The following is a 20,566-nucleotide window of genomic DNA, read 5'->3' on the forward strand; positions in this document are numbered from 1 at the left end:
GAAGGAAGAGAACACACTGGATGGTAAGGCATCTCTGCAGCTCTCATGGGTGTAAGACTGATTACCTTGGGAACAAAATATGGATTCAATCATGGTAAACAGCACACATGCCAGGAAATTTGAAATTCAGCTTGTCTGTCAGGTGACTTGGCCCTGGATGCCTGTTCAAGTCAAAGGTGAAAATGAGTGGGGAAAAAAATATAGAGCGGTTTATTAAGCTTGTATTCATCGAGGCAGGGCTGCGACTCTTTTCAACAATATGGTTTCTGAGAAACATTTGCTACTGGATTTAGAGATAAAATTACCCACAATTTACTAATGTAGAATGTCCCAACACAAACAGCTGATGAAACTAAATCTAGATGCAGGAAGTGCCTGATCAAAGAATCAGCTATAGTACAAATCTGACCTGAAGTTTGCTTGCTTTAGCACTACTGTATGTGTTACTAAGATATTTTGGCCAACATCACTGGGGGTTAATATACGATGAAGTAATTCATTTTTCTCTTGCAATCACTTAACATTCAGTTTAGTTTGAAGATACAGTTATTTCTTTATTAAGTGAATCAATTACTTCCTCATAAAAACAATGTAAACTTTCTTAAACTGTTCAGTGATATGAATCTCAAAGGATTATGTTTAGATTAGAAATTTTTACTTTTTGGTGTTTAAAAATTTCAATTTACAGGAGGAAAATTGACAATAATCAAAACATTAAAGTGCTTAAGATTTCACAGGACTTAAACATGGAACACATGCTTTCATGGGAAACACTAATATCCCATTCATGTGTTAAAAGTTTCCATTAACTGCAAAAATAAATAACACAAATCTTTTCTAAGTGTGTTTGATGAACAATTGTTTGACTCCACCAAACCCTATTGCAGATAAGAGATCAAATTTGGTATAAAGGGAAATGTACTGAGCAAAGCTCTTTAAATTGTCCATGTTTAAAAACTGGATTGCATACAAGTTTAGCTCAAAATGTGATGTTATTGTTATTCAGATTAAGATGAATGAAAAAAAAAAAAAAGACAGTATAACTCTTGGCGTTCATCTTATCAGTCTCTCCATTTCTAATCATGCAGGCTGTGACAATACATTTAACCATTTTCCTACTCCACTAAGTGCTTCAACTAGTTAATTTCAGTGTGTTTGGTAAGATTGAACCTGTGTTTATGCTTGTGTATGGACTTAAGTGTTTGTCAGAAGTGCCACAGGCATATTTGAAGGGAGGGGATGCTAATTTTGTTGAGGGCAAGAGAGGGGGTTGGTGGATGGTGGTATTGTTGAAGGGCAGCAAAAATAGGACTATCGGTTCCACTCAGATAACCCCTAGCTGTCATTGGACCTCAAGCCAAGCTATGACCCCAAGGCTTGAACTCTGCGATCATGTGACCAGGCAGTAAAGTGACCAGTGGTGTTACCCAGCTCTGCCTATGGTCAGAGAGGGGCAGGCTGTCGAGGAAATAGGTTGCTGGGAGAGAGAAAGAAAAGAATCATGAGATAGCCAGGCCCAGTGGCTTTTCTTTAGCTGGGTCCATGCTTGAATGGGGTTGAGGCAGATTGGGAGAAGCATGAAATGGATACATGGGAAGGTAAGGAAGGCTGTTGCTTCCTTTTATTGTGCCATATTTAAGCCTGCCAGACTCATGTGAATGAAAGGGAAGTTGAATGTGGTAAAGCAGTAAGTGTGTTTTTCTATTTGTTGTGTTTGATTCTGTGCTAGATTATTATGTTGCTAACTGGTTGAGCAGCTTCACATTTAGCCAGTTTTCTACAAAAGGAGACTACACTAACACTATTCTGTGTTAAAATTACTATTGAAGAAAAATGACATACTGAGAGCCTGGCTCTACATACTGCTCTGTGTATACATACTGCTCTCTGCAGTATGTATACACATCCATTCGGAGTTAATGGATACTACATTTGATGGGATTAGCCCTTTACACTTAGCAAGGATAATCATTTCCTGGTCAGACATTGTGATAAATATTCCAGCCTTTCAGTGTACCTTGTAATTGATGGCTACAAGTGCTTTGTTTTTGTTGGGGTACCTCAGTGTGCTGTGACAAACTGCACGGCGTGCCACCATACTTATTGATCTTTGCTGTGTGGTTAGAGGCTTACTGTCAGTCCATGGTGTTGACATCATGGAAGAACGCTCTGCTGCCCACAACTGAGATCTCTTGACATATGGTTCATTCTTCTTCCCCTCTGTCTTGATTTTCTCTTCAGTCCTGTTTTAGAATCATGGTTTTCAATCTCTCCTTGAACTCTGCTTTTAGCTCCTTTTACTTTTATTGGGTCATTTGCCTGAATGAATGATTTTAAGTGCTAGAATAAAATTAATTTTTTTTGGCAGTTTTTTCTCTACATCCCGCTGCAAGCACTAAACCAAGCCACCCACCCACCAAGCAACTGAGTTAACCCCCCTCCCCCTCCCCTCCTATTTTCCCCTTGTATTGCAGGAATTTTGGATGTGATTCTTTCTCTGTTCAAATCTAGTCCACATGTTAAAGCCAAATGTGACTGCTGCATGTTCTTCGGCAAGACCATTTCATACTCTGTTCATTGATTGTGTGGTTCACTCACACAATTTCAGCATGTTTCTGAGGTAACCTGCTGATTAGCATTTTGTGTACATGTGTTTGTCCGCTGGGGGCGTGGGGGTTGAAGACAGTGAAAGAAGTTGGTTATGTCCTTCATTTATTTACCCTCAAGGACTTTGCTGTAGCATGTGGAGGAACCATAATACTGTATTTGTCCCCTCCCCCTCATGTTAATCCCCCTGCCAGCAGCCATATTGTTTGTCCTCCAGCTCCTCACTTCTCCTCCTTCTAAAACTCAACACATTGTGTTAAATCTGGAGGAAGAGCCTCAGTTTTTTGCGATCGTTTGGTATTTTAGAATGCATGTGTGTATCTGGCTGTGCTCAGGGGAAAAAATCCAACAGGCTAGAAGTACACAGGGAGAAAGGGAGCATGAGGGCTTGTTTATGTGGAGGTGGATGCAGGGGTAGAAGCTGTGTGATAATCAATAGTAACAGAGGGGGGAGGTCAGGGACTCATGTGACTCTGTAATGCCTGGCCATAAATAGTCAATGACAGAAGCTACTCATTCCCTCCATGCATGCTTCTTTCTAATTTGACTGAAACCTATCTATCTTCCCTGCCACTGCTCTGTCAAACCAAACCATCAAGTCCATCATGTTACAGATCTTTGTCTTTCAAGGGTGTGTTATTTCAACTGCCCCTGCACCCTTCCCCCAGCACACACGAACATGAGCATACACACACAGACACAAGACTGAACTTATCTGATGCATTATATATGTACTTTTGACATTTTTGCTACTTCTTTTTGAAGGAGACTTTGATCATCTGAGACCAAACATTGTTAATGGTGCTTGTTATTTTATTATGTTACTTTAAAACAGCTGGTCTGTAGGAAGCCCTACTAGTCATGCTGATAGAGAAAGACTCGACATGCCACTGTATACTGGCTGGGCTGAGGGTAAAAAGAGAGCTTGGTTTCTGTTAAACAGTGACATTCAACATTTCTCATTTGCATTTATGATTTTCTTGGTTGTATGTCACTGTGAAAGAAATAACATAACTCACAGTGAAGTCTAACACATACTCTTTTAGTCTTGCATCCATACATTTACTGTTACCAGCTTTTCAGCAACATACATTAAAGTAATTATTCGTAGGCTGATGTAAAAATGTATTATTTAGATATTAAACCAATCATATGAAAAGAGTTAAATATTGATTTCACTGATGTGATGGCTTTAGTAATTTTGGAAAAATAGTAAACGGCTAGAAATAGTATTTCAAATCAGGCAAAAAACAAAAAGTTAGCTGGGCTTTGATATTGAATAATCTGTGGTATTGACCACTGAAAGTTGCCACCAAATAAGATTCATTATCTTATTCTTTAATATCTTTAGACAACATTTAGCAATTTAGACTTTTTTTGTTAAATGGATAGGAGGTTTTACGTGATACTCCCAATTTAATGAGAAAGGCCCTTTCATTCATCCAGCTTGCCTTACTGAGGGTATATCAAAAGTTAAGAGTAAAGCGCATTCACAGCAGTACAGATGTTTAATGAAGTAATGCTCTTTGCCCTAATTTTTATTTAATAAAGGATAAAAATGTTAAATATGATGAGGCAGGCTCTTGCAGTTGAGGCCTTTTTCCATATTATTTAACAAAGCTGCTTCATGTGTGACTGCATCAGCATAACATTAATACCTAGGTTGTCTGTGGTGCAGTATTATTCAATGCTAATAGTTTAGCCTCTAAGCCTGGGTATTTATTATCAAGACATTGGTGTCAACAGGTTGCCTTTGTCTCCTGGATGAGCCCAATCTACAATTGCATGTACGTAACTTTAAAGATTAGCATCACAGTGTGGGCTGCTGGGAATGCTGGATCTGCTGAGTCCCAGAGGGTCTTCAAATGCCTCTTACATACCAGTCATAGTAAAGAGGGCAAAATGCCTCATCCCCAGGTAGGAGAGATAAGTTTCACAGAAGAGGAGATAAGAGAAGGGAAAGGCAAGTCAGAAAAAGAATCAGGGAGGGTGGGTTCCAGCAGTGGAAAAGTACAGCACATTCCTCCATCCCCCGCTCCTTGTCTCATCTGGGCATGATTGTGATGGAAAGCCTGAGACAAAACCTGAAGAGAAAACCCCTTCAGCAGCATGCTTGGTTCCTCTGTCAGCTACTCAGAGCTACACTATACATCAGCCTTTGTGTGCATGCGGTGTAGACAATGGGGAGATTTAGCTGTGATACATCTCTGTTCTCAGCATGATGCTGCTCAGTGGGGGTGAGAGAGACATTGAAACCTGTGCACCTTTCTAAACAGGCACCTTCCCAAAGGAAATATGAAGGGATTGCAAGGGTCAGGCAGTAGCAGCTTTAGCTATAAAATACATATGAGCATTTCCCTCCGTGTGAGGTGAGGAAAAAGGCTGTATTATGCATGCCAGTTACAGTGAACATTGGCTCAAACAAGCTAGAGGTAGTGGGAAATGACAACAATGTTTCTCTTGGCTATTGACCAGGGCTTTAAATGCTCCACTTGCTTCCTGGTTTGCGTTTAAGTTTGGAATAAAACTCAGGCTGACCCCTGGGAAACAATACAGCCCTTAATGGGTCCTTGGGGGTGGGGTTGAGTGTGTATGTGTCTGTGTCTATGAGGTGGTGACACAGAGCAATGGGGGTTCCTTTACCCAGGTTAGAGAAAGAGTGGGTGGAGTTTAAGATTCATCATCATGTCTCTTTTTATGACCTGCTTATAAATCCACAAAATGGAATATTCATTCATTCATATTCAACCGCTATCTGTTTCCGGGTCATGGTGGGTACTGGAGCCAATCCCAGTTTGCATTGGGCAGGATACACCCTGGACAAGTTGCCGGTCTATTGCAGGGCCAACATACAGAGAAAGAGAGCACTCACACTCAAGACTCAGGCCTACGGACAATTTAGAGTCACCAATTAACTGAAACATGTATGTCTTTTCAACCCACACAAGCACGTGGAGAATATGCTAACTCCACACTGAAAAGCCCCGGACCTGAGAACTGAACCAGCAAATCTTTTTGTTGTGGGGCAGTCGGGGTAACCACTATGCCACTGTGCTCCCGCAAATTAAATTAAATATTATGAAATAAAAAAACAAACAAACAAACAGGGCCAATACGTGAGAAAATATTGCAGTACAAATGCAGCTTATTTCATTTGAAACATCTTTATAGACAGATCCATCCACCCTGAACACACACACACACACACACACAAAAAGAAAAATACTGATGTTTGATACTCACAGTCTCCACTGTCAATGTGAGCTCTATATAACACACCTTCAGCGATGAATTAAAAACACATTGAAAGGGAGCTGAAACAATTTTTATCTAGTAGGTAGATTTAAAACTTCATGCAGATATCTGGATTTATAGTCTCTGGAGTAGGTCTAACCCCCATTTCTTATCTTCTCCCATAACAGAACTGGGAGCATTTCTCAGACACTGGTAAACACCCTATTAATTCAGACTTTCTTGTTAAAAATGTGTGGAAATATCACGAGATGTTGCATCATGAGGCTTCTTTTCTCTCAGCCACTTGCTTGCAAAAACAGCTGAGAAGTGACCAGTGAATAGTATGCATAAAAAGGAGGAGGGCGTCTCCCCCTTGAAAGTTTCTGTTACTTTGAAGGGGATTCCAACTAAGATGCAACCCAAACCTATCAGAAGCAGGTGTACCTGACCTTTGTCATCATGGTTACAATGATATACAATGGGATGTGACAGATCTTTCTGGTTATGGCAGTGGCGGCCATTATACATTTGGTGCCTTGAGCAAGCCTAAATGGCAGTGTTATCAGTCCATAACATATGTCCATCCTTTGCACCTGTGATCTGTATTAATGTCTATAAAGTCAAAATCTCTATACAAGTACTGTTTCTTTCAGCACTTTGCTAGTTGATTAGATTCAAAACTACATTTCAGTGTACTTGTTCTTCTTGAAGTTAAATCTAATTTTGCTATATGAACATGGATAACATCCATTTTGGATTCAACTTATTTCTGAATTTTGTAATACCAAATGAAAATTATGCAAAGCATCAACTTGCAAAATGTTTTGCTAATGGCAACCAAACAAACAAAGCCAGGCTAGCTCTCTGATGAAAGTTTAAGTATGGCAAACTTGCAACTGAGGGCGATTACAAATGAGCCTGACCGAACAAAATGGAAAGGAAGGTCGCATGCCACTCATTGCCACTTAACGTAAGCTTACTTGCAAGATTTACATAATGATGCCAATCTGTGAATTTTGCAAGTTATGTAAGCATTGTGTAAGCAAACAGTGCATCTGGGCTGAGGTTAAAATAATACTTTGTGATTATGCAAAAAGTTATGGTTTGGCTTGGGTTAGAATAAATACTTCTCACACCATGTTATTGTCCCCATCATTATTATTATAGTCATTAAAGGTCATGACTAGTGTCTCAGCCCCATGTAAGCTGCCAAATATAACAATTAATTGCTTAATTTAGATAAATGGAACAATAACATATTACTCACCCTTGCTTGTATACAGACATTAAGGTGGTTTAAAGCTGTTGTTAAAACTTACCTCTACTCCCAACACAGCAAAGGCGAGAGTTAATTAATGGGTCTCACAGCAATGAATTAAAAAAAACTACACCCACAAACGCAGAAACATTTTTCTAGGCAGTGAAGAAAACCACACATTTTATTGTTGAAATACTTTCTGTTCCCTTTGGAAATAGTTAAGAAGTTGTTCTATGTTACACAGAAAGAAGTGAGGTTTTTGTTCAGTAACTTTGACTTATAAACAACACTTGAACATTTGGAGAAATACTGGAAGACCTCAAAACAAAGATATCCTGAGCCCACAAACACATTCTGTAGCATGAGGCATGGACACCTCAGAAACAACTGCTGCATTACTGACATCCAGAAACCTACAAGATATCCTCCCCCGCCAAAACGGGTAGAACAGAGTTTAGCTTTGTGAGCTACAGGAAGAGCTGGTTTCAGGTTACTGGAGGTTTGAACAGTTATTAATTCCATTTGCGATTGCATCTTTTAGACACTACTACTTAGATAAAGTTCACTTTTCATCTGTTCAAAGGGCTCACCGACCGATCTCAGTATGGGAGAGTAAACGTGGATCAGAATGAAGGAAATTTCATCATCAAAAGATTATTATTCTGTGAGCCCAGGAAATGAAATTCTTTCCACTTTGTTGTGTTGGTGTGGAGAAAAATCTAAGAAACCAGTATAGCCAAACCTGAAAGAAAATATACCATTGATTTTCTTAACAGCATTACGTTTCAGTGTATTTGATGACAGAATCGTTCCCAGACAGCCCCAAACTGTGGGTGAACTATGCTGCAGACAGAAACTTAACAGAGAAGTCCTTCATGAATATTTAACTGTCATCTGCAGGCAGGAGGAGGAGGAGCCATAGGACGTGACACACTGAGATCAAGTGTGTGAATGTGTGAATCAGGCTGTTTATATGGTGGCCATGCACTTGAAAGACAGGGTGAGAGATTTGGCAAATCAGCCTGAGTGGAGAGAGCTAATAACCATTGTGTTTTTTCCTCATTGTAGGAAGTTGGGCCTTTCACATGGAGTGGCCAATGAAATAGATGGTTTTAATGTCTTCTCTGAGCACATGGTTTGACAAATGGTTGGCTGAGGAGGTGAGGGTCTGAACTGTTGTTTATTTGATCCTCAGGCTCTACTTACTGTAATGTCAGAGTGGAGGCAATCACTGCTGTAAAAGTTAAAGTTTGCAGCTGTAGATCCACTTCTGTTGAGTGAAGCGGAGGAAGATTGGAAATACAGTTTAAAGATAGTTGGGTCTTTTTTCTCAGGCTTTGCTCTGCTTAGCACCAGAAAGTGTCTTTCTGCAGACTGCAGCTGAATTGGTTCTGAACTGCCCCTCGGCTCACATTGCCTTTGTCATCCAATCTGAAATTGAAGATTCATCTTTCAGTATTGTATGTGGTTTTTAAAGATGGGTTAAAGCATTAAATTTGCCTTGAACCACCAAACAACAACAAAAATCAAATATCAATAGAGTCACAAAGAAAATGGGATGTTAAAGTCAATTCAGGACCAATATTCTCTCTCCAGAGAAGTCTGCCCATTCAAAAGTCATTTTGAAAACATGTTTCCACATAGGCTAGGAAGTCCACCAGTCCAACCAAGTATTATTTAGTGTTATTATTATTCATTACATATGTTTTATTATACTCTCTCTTTCTATATATATATAGCTGTGTTGAAGCTGATTCTTCTGCCATTTACACAAACCTTGGCTGTGGGATTCCCTCCACTGCAGACGATTAAAGATGTAACATTACAGCCTTTTACGCAATCTGTTTGAAAGGGACTAGAGTCACTTTAACCCCTGTCCCGTGTGGAATTAATGACTAGAACTTCTTAATTGTGGTCTCAGGAGGGGCTCACTGTGTGAAACATACATTATGGCCATTCCTCCAGTCTCCTGCAAAGTCAGCAAACTTAAACCTCAAGCATTTTAATGATAATCTGTCTCTGGGCTTTAGAAGTCCTGTATTCACTATTCATTATCTGGGAGAGGCTTTATGCTATGTAGTCCCCCACCTCTAATTACCTTTAGTACATGAACCCTGCAGGCTGCTAAGCCCCCCACCCCTCACACCTCGTCTTTCTGGGAGGCTTAGCTCTCAGTCACATGCCTCTGATGAAGCTGACTGTTTAAATGACACACATGCATAAAGCTTTATTCCCCTCATTTAAATATTACAGAGTGAGTTACTATTGTTTAATGTCAAAACCTTACAGCTTTTCATCAGAGGTGGGTGGTGAGGTCACAGTATTAGTTTTCGTGATGTCCAAGCAGCCACAAACACTCTTCAGCCATCTCAACTTCAGGCCACTTTCTAATACTATTAATCTGTACATTTTCCATAAGAATAGGCTGTCTATAAACAAACGTGCCCTGATAGTGATCATCTTGTACATACATGAATCTATACCAGACAATCTTACATTAGTCAGATGTGCAGGTTAATCTTCGGGTTCAGCAAGTTGCATCAATCTGCTGGATGGCAACTTCAAACCTGTTACATCTCTGGTTCTTTCCGAAAAGGAAGTTTTTCCTTGCCACTGTTGCCAAGTGCTTGCTCTTGGGAGGACACGTGAGGGTTCTTTAACAGCAGCGTTTTGTCTAGACCTTGAAGTAGCTCTGTTATGATTTGGCTCTATATAAAAAATGTATTTGACTTTTGATTTTAATTTGATCTCTTTCACCCTCCGTTTGTGGCTATGCACAGGTATAAAAATATATATGAATGTACAGATGAAGCCCAGATACAGGTTTGAACTCTGAAACGAGGGTTAGAAGCTGCAGAACTGAATTATAAGATAGTGAGGAGTTTAGTTCATTCATTGTGTGGTGAAGACTCGAGAGGCCCCTCTCACATTCTCCTAATTGAAAATTTCACTATAAGGGGAAATAATTCATTCTCTGTGAATCGTAAATGGTCAGGCTGTATTGTGAGTAATTTGGGTTGGGTTTCAGAAAGGATTAATTATTTTAATCCTTGATCTTAAAGAAATTCAGCTATGTTACATAAGGTCAGTGCGAGAAGGAGGGACCCCATCATATTAAACTCATTAGCATATTGTATTTGTGTTACTTTTATCGGGCCCTGATATTTTTAATCCCAGTGGCCTTGATAAAGATTAACAGGTCACCACATTCCTGCTGCGGTCAGGCTCAGCAGAATGGAGCTGCTGTATGGACTCCATCTCATCTGCTTTCTTTCCAGCTTTTTGTGGGGGCAGGGTGGGCTATTTGGGGTATGTGGGGGGTTTTCTAACATGTGTGTTTGTATGCATGTGTCATAAACCTTACGACTATCACTGCAAGAACTATGTGCCCATATGCTCAGGGTTAACTTGCTTGATGAGTTTGATTATGTGTGGTATGTGGCCTCGAGGTAAAACAGGGATTAAGAGAAGATTTTCCACAGCACTTTCAGATTGCTGTATTTACACTTTGTACTCAGTTGAAAGGCATCACATGGAAGGTCCTTAGTAAGACCTGTGCAACTTTGCTCCTCTATCAAATCTATATTCTCTCCTATATGTGAAGTATAATTTTGAATCAGTTTCTAAGACCATATTAATGTCTCTGCCCATCATGGCCAGCAAGCTGTCAAAAAGACTGAACCAATTTTAAATATTATTTTAGATGTTCTTTCTTTAGGACATCCTGTTCCACACCACTTTTGTGCTGTGAGGGCCTCCCAACCTGTAACTATCCGTTCGCATGTGTTTCAAATCAGTGCCCTCATTATTTTGTCTTAACAATGTTTCACAGTATGGAGTGATCAGAAAAAAAGTGTTGAATTTCGAGGGGAAGGTGTCGTATGGAACATCCATGCCTTGACAATCTGCTTGTAGATTTTAAAGCACTTTAAAACTAGCCACAAGTTGAACATGCAAGGTAGAAGACATTTGTTTAAGGATACTGTAGGTGTTACAGTGATATATAATAAATACGACTAAGGTGATTTTTTTTTTTTTTTAGAGTAATATGTCACCAGTTTCTCAAAGAAAGGCCTTACCATACCATGTTTCTGTTATAGAGATGAGAAAAAAAAATTTGTTAAAATTAGAGCATCTCAATGAAACAAACACAAGCCAGCTCTTTATCTGGCTTCCTGTTACACCTCCACTTTCAGAGAACGAGAGTTGGAGCGAAAGAATCCTTTGGATTAGCTAGTGAGTAGCTAGCACTTAAGCCCCAGACACCCCCATAGTCAATTAAAAATTTGTGCCTTGAGCAAGGTTTTGTACCCCCATAAAGTGTGAATAGTGCAAAGAAGCTTATGGAAATATTCTAAACCCTTCCCCTCCACTTCCTATTTTTCTTCTGCAGATGATCCAGCTGACCAACGTACCTGTCTCATCTGTGGAGACCGAGCAACAGGCCTGCACTATGGCATCATCTCCTGCGAAGGCTGCAAGGGCTTCTTCAAGCGCAGCATCTGCAACAAGCGTGTTTACCGCTGCAGTCGTGACAAAAACTGTGAGATGTCACGCAAACAGCGCAACCGCTGCCAGTACTGTCGCCTGCTCAAGTGTCTGCAGATGGGGATGAACCGCAAAGGTAATGTGTCACAGGTTTTGAGTTTTCAGTGTAACTCTAATTAACTAAACTAAAAGAAGAAGTTGAAAGATCCAGCACACTTAAACACTCTCAATAATTAGCATCAAATGCCCCATAACATGGGATAGTTGGACAACACTGGGGAGGTCCTACATTGACAGGCTGCTTCACCCGAAGTGGTTTAGGGAGCGTTACCAAAGGTCCTTCCTAACTACAGTGGCTGGCCATCACAAGCAGTTATGCTCCCAATAGACCCCACACACAACACAAAATTATCATTCCACTGTGCCATGTCCATGTCACAGTTTGACATGTGCAAGTCCATTGTCTATTCTGTACATACTGTATCAGTTAAATCTCACGTTATATATTTATTTATATATTGTACATGTACAATTTTTCATTTAACTTTCATTTAATTCGATTTTTCTCCACTCAAGGGACTAATAAAGGCTAATATTATCTTATCTTTTCATATAAGGATAGAAATCCTTGTGTGTTTCCATTTTAAAATCAGGTCTAGGTTCTGTGTTTATTTCTTGAAAGTTTTTCTCCATTATTTGCGTCATGTAAGTTCTGTCTTTATTGAACCAAATCAGATTTGCTCCAGCAATCAGAAACAGATTAATCCATCTTCTTTATCATTGTCCACGGCTGATACTGGATTGAAATTTGTTAAATATTACCACCAATATTATGTGATTAGGGCACCACAGTGGAATAGTGATTAATGCTGTTGCCCCACAACAAGAAAGTTGCAGGTTTGGTTCCTGGGCCTGTGGTACAGTGGCAAACAAGCATTACAAAATCAGAAACACTTTTACAAGTCCTGAAACAAATTTACATTTCAGGAAACAAATTAGCAAAATGGGAAACACTTCCACAAACGCTGAGACAACCCGGAAAGGGAATGTCCCAACCCTGGGGTTGACTCGGCAATGATAATGGGAGCAACACAGCCAGCTGGAATTCGATCAAGTTCATGGATAGTGAACGAGTGATGTTTTGCACACATTCCGTCTGGTCTGCAGCATTTAAAAACTCTAAAGACAGACCACACAAAAAACAAAACTACGATAAGCAGTGGGACTTGTAAAATTGTCTCAGGGTTTGTACAATTGTTTTGCATTTTGTTAATTTGTTTTCCAAATTGCAAAATTTCAATTTTTTGCATTTTTCCAAATTGGAAAAAAAAAAACTCTGAAAAAATGGAAAAAAAAATCCTAACCCTAACCCTAAAAAAATCCTAAAATTGTATTTAAAAACCTTAACTGAGCCAAAATCCTTGATAGGATTAATAAGGCTAACTACATTTGATGTTCCAACATGATTGCCCAGCTCCAAATGTGCTCTGGCCTTCGGCTGATACTTTGTAACAGCTGATTTTGTTTTCAGTCTCTTGACCATGCTTTCAATCCTTATGACAGCTGAATTACACAGTTAACACTAAATAAATATTAGTGCTCATGGTCCCTCAGGAGCTTAGATAAATGTTCTTTCTTCTACATTCATTTACCTCCCCCTAGTGGATGAAAAATATAAATTCACCTTTAAAGTCCTCCATTTTGACTCATTTAATTTAAGAAACTATTAAATTCAGAGACATGGAGTAGACATTAAAAAGCGTTGCAAGACAAACTGTACACTACAAAATAAAATTCTGTAAAAGAAAAAATGTGAAATTACAATGAGAATGACAGTAACAGGAAAAATTGCCCCAGTTGTCTTTATTTTAGAGTTTGATGTATTTGAGTCTGTTTTCATGCATATGTTTGATTAACAAAGTAGTCCAGTGAAATCAAAGAATCATCACAGGCAAATTAGCACTCTGAAATGGAGATATTCAGCCACTAAGCTGAACTGTGAGAGTGATCATGGATCATGTTTTGTTATTGCACTAAATGTAGGTGGATTCTCTCCTTTTTCTCTTTTAGCGATCAGGGAGGATGGCATGCCAGGAGGGAGGAACAAAAGCATTGGGCCTGTTCAGGTAAATCACTGGCTGTTCAATATTCACCAGAAATGTTGTTTTGTGACATCGGCTGACCTTCTCCCTGCTTGCAGATGTATTATGCTGGCCCAGCCCCAGAGTTAGCTCACTTACCCTGAATGCATTTAATGCACAAACTATTGTACCTAAATAACACTGAGCTGGAGTGCTCAAATGTTAATGATGTAGGTGTACTCGCGAAGGTTGTAATAAGAGTCAGCCCTGACCTTGTTATATCATCAGTATAATCATGTAGTGCTGATAATTCCCTATTCAGCGCTAGCTTCATTATTAACACTGGTGAGAGAGCAAATGGTCAGGAGAATGGATGGCATGAGGCTAAGTACCAATGAGCCACTATTCAAGGGAGGGATGTGGTCAATTTATTCCAGCTCAATTCGACAAGTCAAAAAAAAAAAAAAAAAAAACCAAAACAAAAAAAAAAAAAAACAGAAGCGCCAGCTTCCATTAAAAGACTGCTTTAGTTCTTAAACCTAATGAAAGGAAGGCCTCTTTGTCACAATATGGAATGAATTGCTTTTGCAGTATATGTGCTGAATTGATAGAAATGAAAGTGAAGTGACCCGAGCCACAGATACAAGACACCACATTTTCCTTCTAGCTAATACCTTTCAAAACAGCTTTTGTCTGTGCTTTCTCCCTGCGCAGGCCTGCAAGGATTTTATTGTTTTAGGTGTGTGTGTAGCAGTCAGTCAAATATACGCACACACACAGACACATACCTGTTTTTCTCTCTTCTTTATCTCACAATATCCCTGTTTCATTGTGTAACTGTGTCCTTGCTCCTCAATATTTTAGCGAGGCAGCACACTGCTTAGTGTGCCTTAGTTCAGCACACTTGAACTAAGGCAAACACAGAGTATTATTGGTCACATTTACATGCAATGTAAGCTCCAAAAAAGTCCACCAATCTGTGTGTGTGTGTGTGTCTATGTCTTGTAGATCACAGAGGAGGAGATAGAGCGAATTATGTCGGGGCAGGAGTTCAAGGAGGATGCCCCCGAGCACACCTGGGGCAACAACGGTGACAGTGACCACAGCTCTCCCAGCAATGGAGCCTCCGAGGGCAACCAGCCGTCACCTGCCTCCACTCTGTCATCCAAGTGAGTTGTTCATCTCACCCACTCAGCCACACAGCGCTGGCACTAGGCCCATCATTTAGATAATGAGCTGGCCCTGACAGTCTAACACCTTGTTCCCATCTCACCCAGACGTAAATCAAAGCATTCATCAGCCTAAGAATGCCTGAATATGCAGCTCCCCAGGCTTGCTCATGATAGCAAACGCAAAGAAGTTCTAGCACTATCTGCTGCCCACACTATGGAGACGAGTGCATTGTCTATCTGTACTCATCAAGGGCAAATATTGTCTAGATTCACATGATGGTATTTATTTTCGTCTCATTTCATATAAACACGAGGTTTATCTCAACTGTCTGGTAGTTATTCAGAGGAATTCTTGTTTTATCTAATAAAATCTAAGTCGAAATGAACAACAAAAGCAGTGATTGAGCAGTGAAGCTTCTGGTACGCAGGTATAACGTCAACTTTTTTTTTCCATTGAAAGTTTCTTCAAAGTTTGGAAGGAAATTAACAAAGATCTGTCATAAAAAATTTGAGAAGAGAGCACTATTGTTGGATCTGCATGAAAATTTAGATTATAAAGCTTAGAGGAATAATCAGAGCAGAACAGAGATATGGCAACTCTGGGACATGTTAGCACAAGAGAAGTCCGAAATGTAGAAAGTCAATGTATGTCTGAATATTACTTTAATATTGTTGTTATTGTTTGTGTGTATCCAGTCGCTCTGTGGAAATGAATGGCTACACAGCAGCTCTCAGGGACCAGTACATCAATACCTCCATGTCCACACACTACCAGCTCCTGCCTCACCTGTTCAGCTATGCTGCTCAGTCTGGCCTGTTGGCCCCCCAGCCCCGCAGCATCTACCCACAGTCCCACCCTCTGGTGCTGCAGCTGGTGGCTGCTGAAGACCTGGCCCCCCTGGCAACCCCGATGCTTATAGAAGATGGGTAAGACCCTGTTTTGTTGGATGCATTGGATCCTGGAGGTTTAAAAGATCACACCGTATGTTTGTCATCCAAACTGGCTGATTGAGAGTTTCCTTGAAATTAATTTGGTTGGAAAAAAGATTAAAAAATCTGCTAAATGTTTTAAAACATGCCATGAGAGGAGATTTTAAATCTGTCCGCTGGTGTTTTGTCTTTATCTGTATATCCGCCCACTGGTTCTGAAGGCTAAAATAGCTTCAGGCTGAGTTACATATAAAAACCTGGAATTTGTCTGTGAAATGTTTTCCCTCTATTAAGAAAGTATGCAACCAGTTCATGAATGGCAATGTGCCATGATGATAAAATAGAAGATCCACTTAGATCATTGCATATTTATAGATGTACCTCTTGCATAGGCCAAACCTAATAATAAACTTTTTTTTTTTTTTTTTTTTTTTTTTTTTTTAAGATTTCAACTTATGATTGTATAAAGGCCCAGCTCTACTTAAAGATCATAAAGAAGGTCTAGGTTCTTGTGTCTAAGTGTTTACTTGCCTAAGTTTCAACATTTTCACTCAGACGAAAAAAACTAAATAAAAGGTGAATTGAAGAGAAATGGAAATTTGGAAATCATTGCAGCATCTGGAAAAGTTGTTTAATAATTTATAATTAATGCCATTGTTTTTTAGATTACTTTTGTGTGTTTGTTGATGTTGTTTTTCACAGTACCAACAGTATGCACCTCACATCCTAATCATATGTCATCTGCCTGCCAGGTACAAAGTGACACAGGTTGAGTTGTTTGCCCTGCTGTGCCGCCTGGCAGATGAATTGCTCTTCCGCCAGATCTCTTGGATCAAGAAACTGCCATTCTTTTGTGAGCTCTCTATAGAAGACTACACCTGCCTACTCAGCTCCACTTGGCAAGAGCTCATCCTACTATCCTGCCTAACCATCTATAGTTCCCAGATCTTTGGAGACCTGGCTGACGTGACTGCCAAGTACACACCATCTGACGATGAACTGCAGGGGTGAGTGGCAACAGCTCAGAGGGAAATTTGGGGTCAGAGACTTTTCTTAGAACTGCTTTTAACTGTTTTCCTACTGAAGTTCTTACTGTTATAAATTTGGATGTGAGTGACAGTTAAAACCATCAAAAATAAAGTGAAATCATCCATGTGTGGCAACTTTTATCCTCTGCATGTAATTTATAGAAGTAAAAAAATCCCAAGGTACAATATGAGGTTACTAGATGTCAATCAAACAGACTGGTTATCAAACTGGATACTGGATACTGGATAATGAGCATGCTTAGACCAAAATCTAATAACCCATGAGATTGGCTGTTAATTTACACTTAACACATTTGAGTGAGTGGAGACTAAACTGTAAAAAACTGAAGTTAAAAGTATTTGTGCATTAAAAATAGATTTGATAGAATTTTAATTAAAAAGCATAGAGAAGAATAGTTATCAAGGACAAGACATTCATATTAATATGTCCTTAAAATAAGCTGACAAGCATCATCTGCCTTTTGTTTTGTTTGACATCTGTGTTTACACAGACCGATGCAAGAAATTACCCACTTTCATATGCATCAGTCATAACTCACCTGCAGTGACACATGTTGACTCTGTCTTCGCTTTTGTGGACGCATTAACATTTACACACTATTAGGTGTTGTTGAACTTGCAAGAGCCTTGCTAAGTCAGTGTTTCATATAAAGAATTAATGGTTCCAAAATGCAGACAAGACATTCTCTCTGTGAGCTCAGTATCTCTTAAAGGGTTTGGTACTTTTTCCAGGAATGTGTTGTTGTTGACTGAGAGCCAGGGAAGGGGTCAATGAATGGGAGGACTCTACAGGACAGAGCTGCAGCTAGCACCACCCCACATGTGAAATACATGTATGTTCCATGTTGGAGAGAAAAAGCCAGAGTGGGGGCTTTGGTTCTATGTCTATCAGAGCAGAATTTTCTGACCTCATGGCCCACAGTGTCCTAATATATGGTGTTGATCTGCCACTTTGCTCAATTTTGCCTGTAGTTTAGGAGTGAATATCTGATGTGCAATGGCAGCGCTGAAGTTTGACAGTGAGATTAGAACAGTGAGAGCCAGAAAAACAAACTAGGGAGCTGAAGTTTAATGAGTGAAATTAAACTTCCTTTCAAAAATATGTTGGGTTCATAAGATGCTTGTGAAGCATGTTCAGTAGATCTGACACATTCCCTCCCCCATTTTTGCCATGCTCATTGAAGCACAGAAGTTAACAGAGTTGAGGGGATTTTACATTCTTTTGATGTGCTGCTCCACTTCATCAGAGTAAACCTGAAGTTGAGTTTATCTTCTGATTATTTAAGTGGATGAAGTTTAGGATTGGTACTAACCCTGAAAAGATTATTGACTAGTCTGTGTGTGACCCCTCAGCTTTAGTGAGGATGGGATGGAGGTCATGGAGAGGTTGATATATCTATTTCGGAAGTTCCACCAGTTGAAGATCAGTAATGAGGAGTATGCCTGCATGAAAGCCATCAACTTCCTCAACCAAGGTAACAGTGCAAGGTCTACTGATACTGGATCCAAGCTTTTGTTGACCCTCAATGTTTTTCCCTACATGACCCTCTTTTATCATTCACATCTCTGCAGATATCAGAGGCCTGTCCAACACCTCCCAGCTTGAGCAGTTGAACAAGCGCTACTGGTATGTGTGTCAGGACTACACCGAGTATAAGTACCCACACCAGCCGAAACGCTTTCCTGAAATCATGATGTGTCTGCCAGAGATCCGTTGCATCGCAGGTAAGGCCTCTGATTAAAGTATAAAACAAAGGACAGTGTATTTTGTGCTGCATTTGAAGGAGCGATAGTGTAAATTTTTGTATTGCTACAGCTAGGTAGCAATGAGTGAGCTGTTATCGTGCAGCTCACTCTAGCTTTCAATCTACCCTGAAGATGGACTGTTTTGCAGTAAAAATATTCAAATGATGACTGAAGCACTTTTGCAGAAACAGCCCCCTACTCTTGGCAAGAAATCACTTTTGCAGAAGAGAAAATTTACAAACACTGCTTCATGTAGTGATGAACACAACTGCCCCTAAGTTCTGTCCTCTCCAAACGCACCTCCTCCTCCAAACACACAGTAAAAACAAATAAAGAAAGAAATGGTACCTCCAAAAATCTAGAAGAACAAATAACCCCATGCATCAACTTGAATTTTTCTCCACCTGGATAAAATGTCCAGATGTAGATCCAATTTCAGTATCAAGTTTAAATGGAGTCATTGAGACTTTCTGAATTTCCAATTTACAGCGCCAGTTCCACTCAGAATTGGTGCACCCAGGTTCCTATTTATTTGAAATTCTTGCTACTAATCAGTCTACAGACTCAACAAATTTAGCTAATCAATATTTATCAGAGATTAAACTGAAATGAACTGCATGCCAATGTGAACGGGGTTTACATAAGCTGAATGTAAGTCAAAGTGGTGTTTTTCTTTATAGGGAAGCTGGTGAATGTCCCTTTGGAGCAGCTCCCACTCCTGTTCAAAGCAGTTTTGCACTCCTGCAAATCCAGCCTGACCAGCTACAGGACTGGCCCGTTGCCCTGCTTGACCACCTCTGCCGGAAACTAGACCCCACCACTGATCCCCCGAGTCGAGGGATTGGTCTCCCCTCTTGTGAATGTGACAAGCAGCTAGTTTGTTTTTTGTAACTTTTCTTTATATATTTATTACATGACAGAGCTGAATGTATGCTGATTTACACTGTGCACATGCTTCTGTACAAAACAAATGCTCGTAGATGCATTGGTCTTTGGAGTTTACAAGTGTGTATCCAGTTTGCTCAATGTGTCAGTGTTGCCATTGTTAGAGCTAGTCCTTAAAAGAATTTATTTTATTCAGATGGGGGCAGATAGACACGTGATAAGTGTTGTGAGACTACCTCAGGAAATGTTATGATGTAATGTATTTTCAGGTACCTTTTTCGCTGTTAAATGAAGAGTGGCCCAGTCTAAAACCAAATCACTGTGGATGCTATGGCACCTCAATAAAAGACTGAACGTTAAAAGGAGCTGCATAAATCAAATATTGAAAACAGTGTTTTGTTACACTGAAAATGATTAGTTAGGAGCTATTTTATCTGCATGGGCTCTCAGACATCCTGCTATTGAGAGGTGGTCTTGTCAATTTAACATTCCATGAGTTAAGGTGACAGTTGTTGATTCTGTGGGATCTTCAGTGAAAGAAGAGCATACGGGTATTTTTTTACAATCATAGACTGGGGATGTAGGGCTTTATTGCAGGGGAAGAAGGAGGACGCTAAATTTGCTGTTTTACTTTATTGTTTAACTTTTTTGACCAAAGTGTTATGCAATGCTTTTTTCAAACACCCATTGATGGGTAGAGAGCTGATAGCTTAAAAAAGATTTCTTATCAATGAAGGATCAGGATAAGAAATGAATCAATCTGTGTCTGAGGGGACAACCCTCTGCTAGACAGATGAGTATGTTGCCAGATTTCTAAATGCTGCTAAACATGCACACATTCTTATGCACACATATATGCATAGAGGTGACGTGAGTCCCAATCTTTGCTTTTGTCTTCACTTTTTGTCAGACGCCTTTTGTTTTGGGCTCTGTTGCCTTCAGTGACAGGGACTTGGTGCACCGCAGTCAGTTCTAATCAACACCCTATCACCGAAATTTTAAGTCGACAGTTCTGATGTTTGGTTAGAGTTGTCGTTGGTGTAATGTTGAGTATTCCTGAACCAGTAGAATCAAAGTGGACAACATCTTGATGTGAATTCCAAAAGAAGCCAAATA

General features: G+C 39.8%; 1 protein-coding gene across 1 annotated transcript; it reads left to right on the forward strand.

Moving 5' to 3' along the window:
- Nucleotides 1-1,582: 1,582 nt before the first annotated feature.
- Nucleotides 1,583-19,376, forward strand: nr6a1a (nuclear receptor subfamily 6, group A, member 1a). The gene is made up of 9 exons (XM_029511377.1): nucleotides 1,583-1,598; nucleotides 11,493-11,723; nucleotides 13,658-13,713; nucleotides 14,677-14,837; nucleotides 15,537-15,767; nucleotides 16,523-16,777; nucleotides 18,173-18,294; nucleotides 18,392-18,544; nucleotides 19,246-19,376. Exons 1-9 carry the CDS (start codon nucleotides 1,583-1,585, stop codon nucleotides 19,374-19,376), a joined length of 1,356 nt encoding a protein of 451 aa, XP_029367237.1.
- Nucleotides 19,377-20,566: the final 1,190 nt, after the last annotated feature.

The sequence above is a fragment of the Echeneis naucrates genome, chromosome 9 (assembly GCF_900963305.1).
Source record: "Echeneis naucrates chromosome 9, fEcheNa1.1, whole genome shotgun sequence".
NCBI classification, from domain to species: Eukaryota; Metazoa; Chordata; class Actinopteri; order Carangiformes; family Echeneidae; genus Echeneis; species Echeneis naucrates.

What these genes read in the sequence shown, in the direction of transcription:
- nr6a1a (XM_029511377.1), top strand. An exon ending in GATGGGGATGAACCGCAAAG is followed by an intron (nt 11,724 to 13,657) that starts GTAATGTGTCAC and finishes TTTCTCTTTTAG; the next exon opens with CGATCAGGGAGGATGGCATG. An exon ending in AAAGCATTGGGCCTGTTCAG is followed by an intron (nt 13,714 to 14,676) that starts GTAAATCACTGG and finishes TATGTCTTGTAG; the next exon opens with ATCACAGAGGAGGAGATAGA.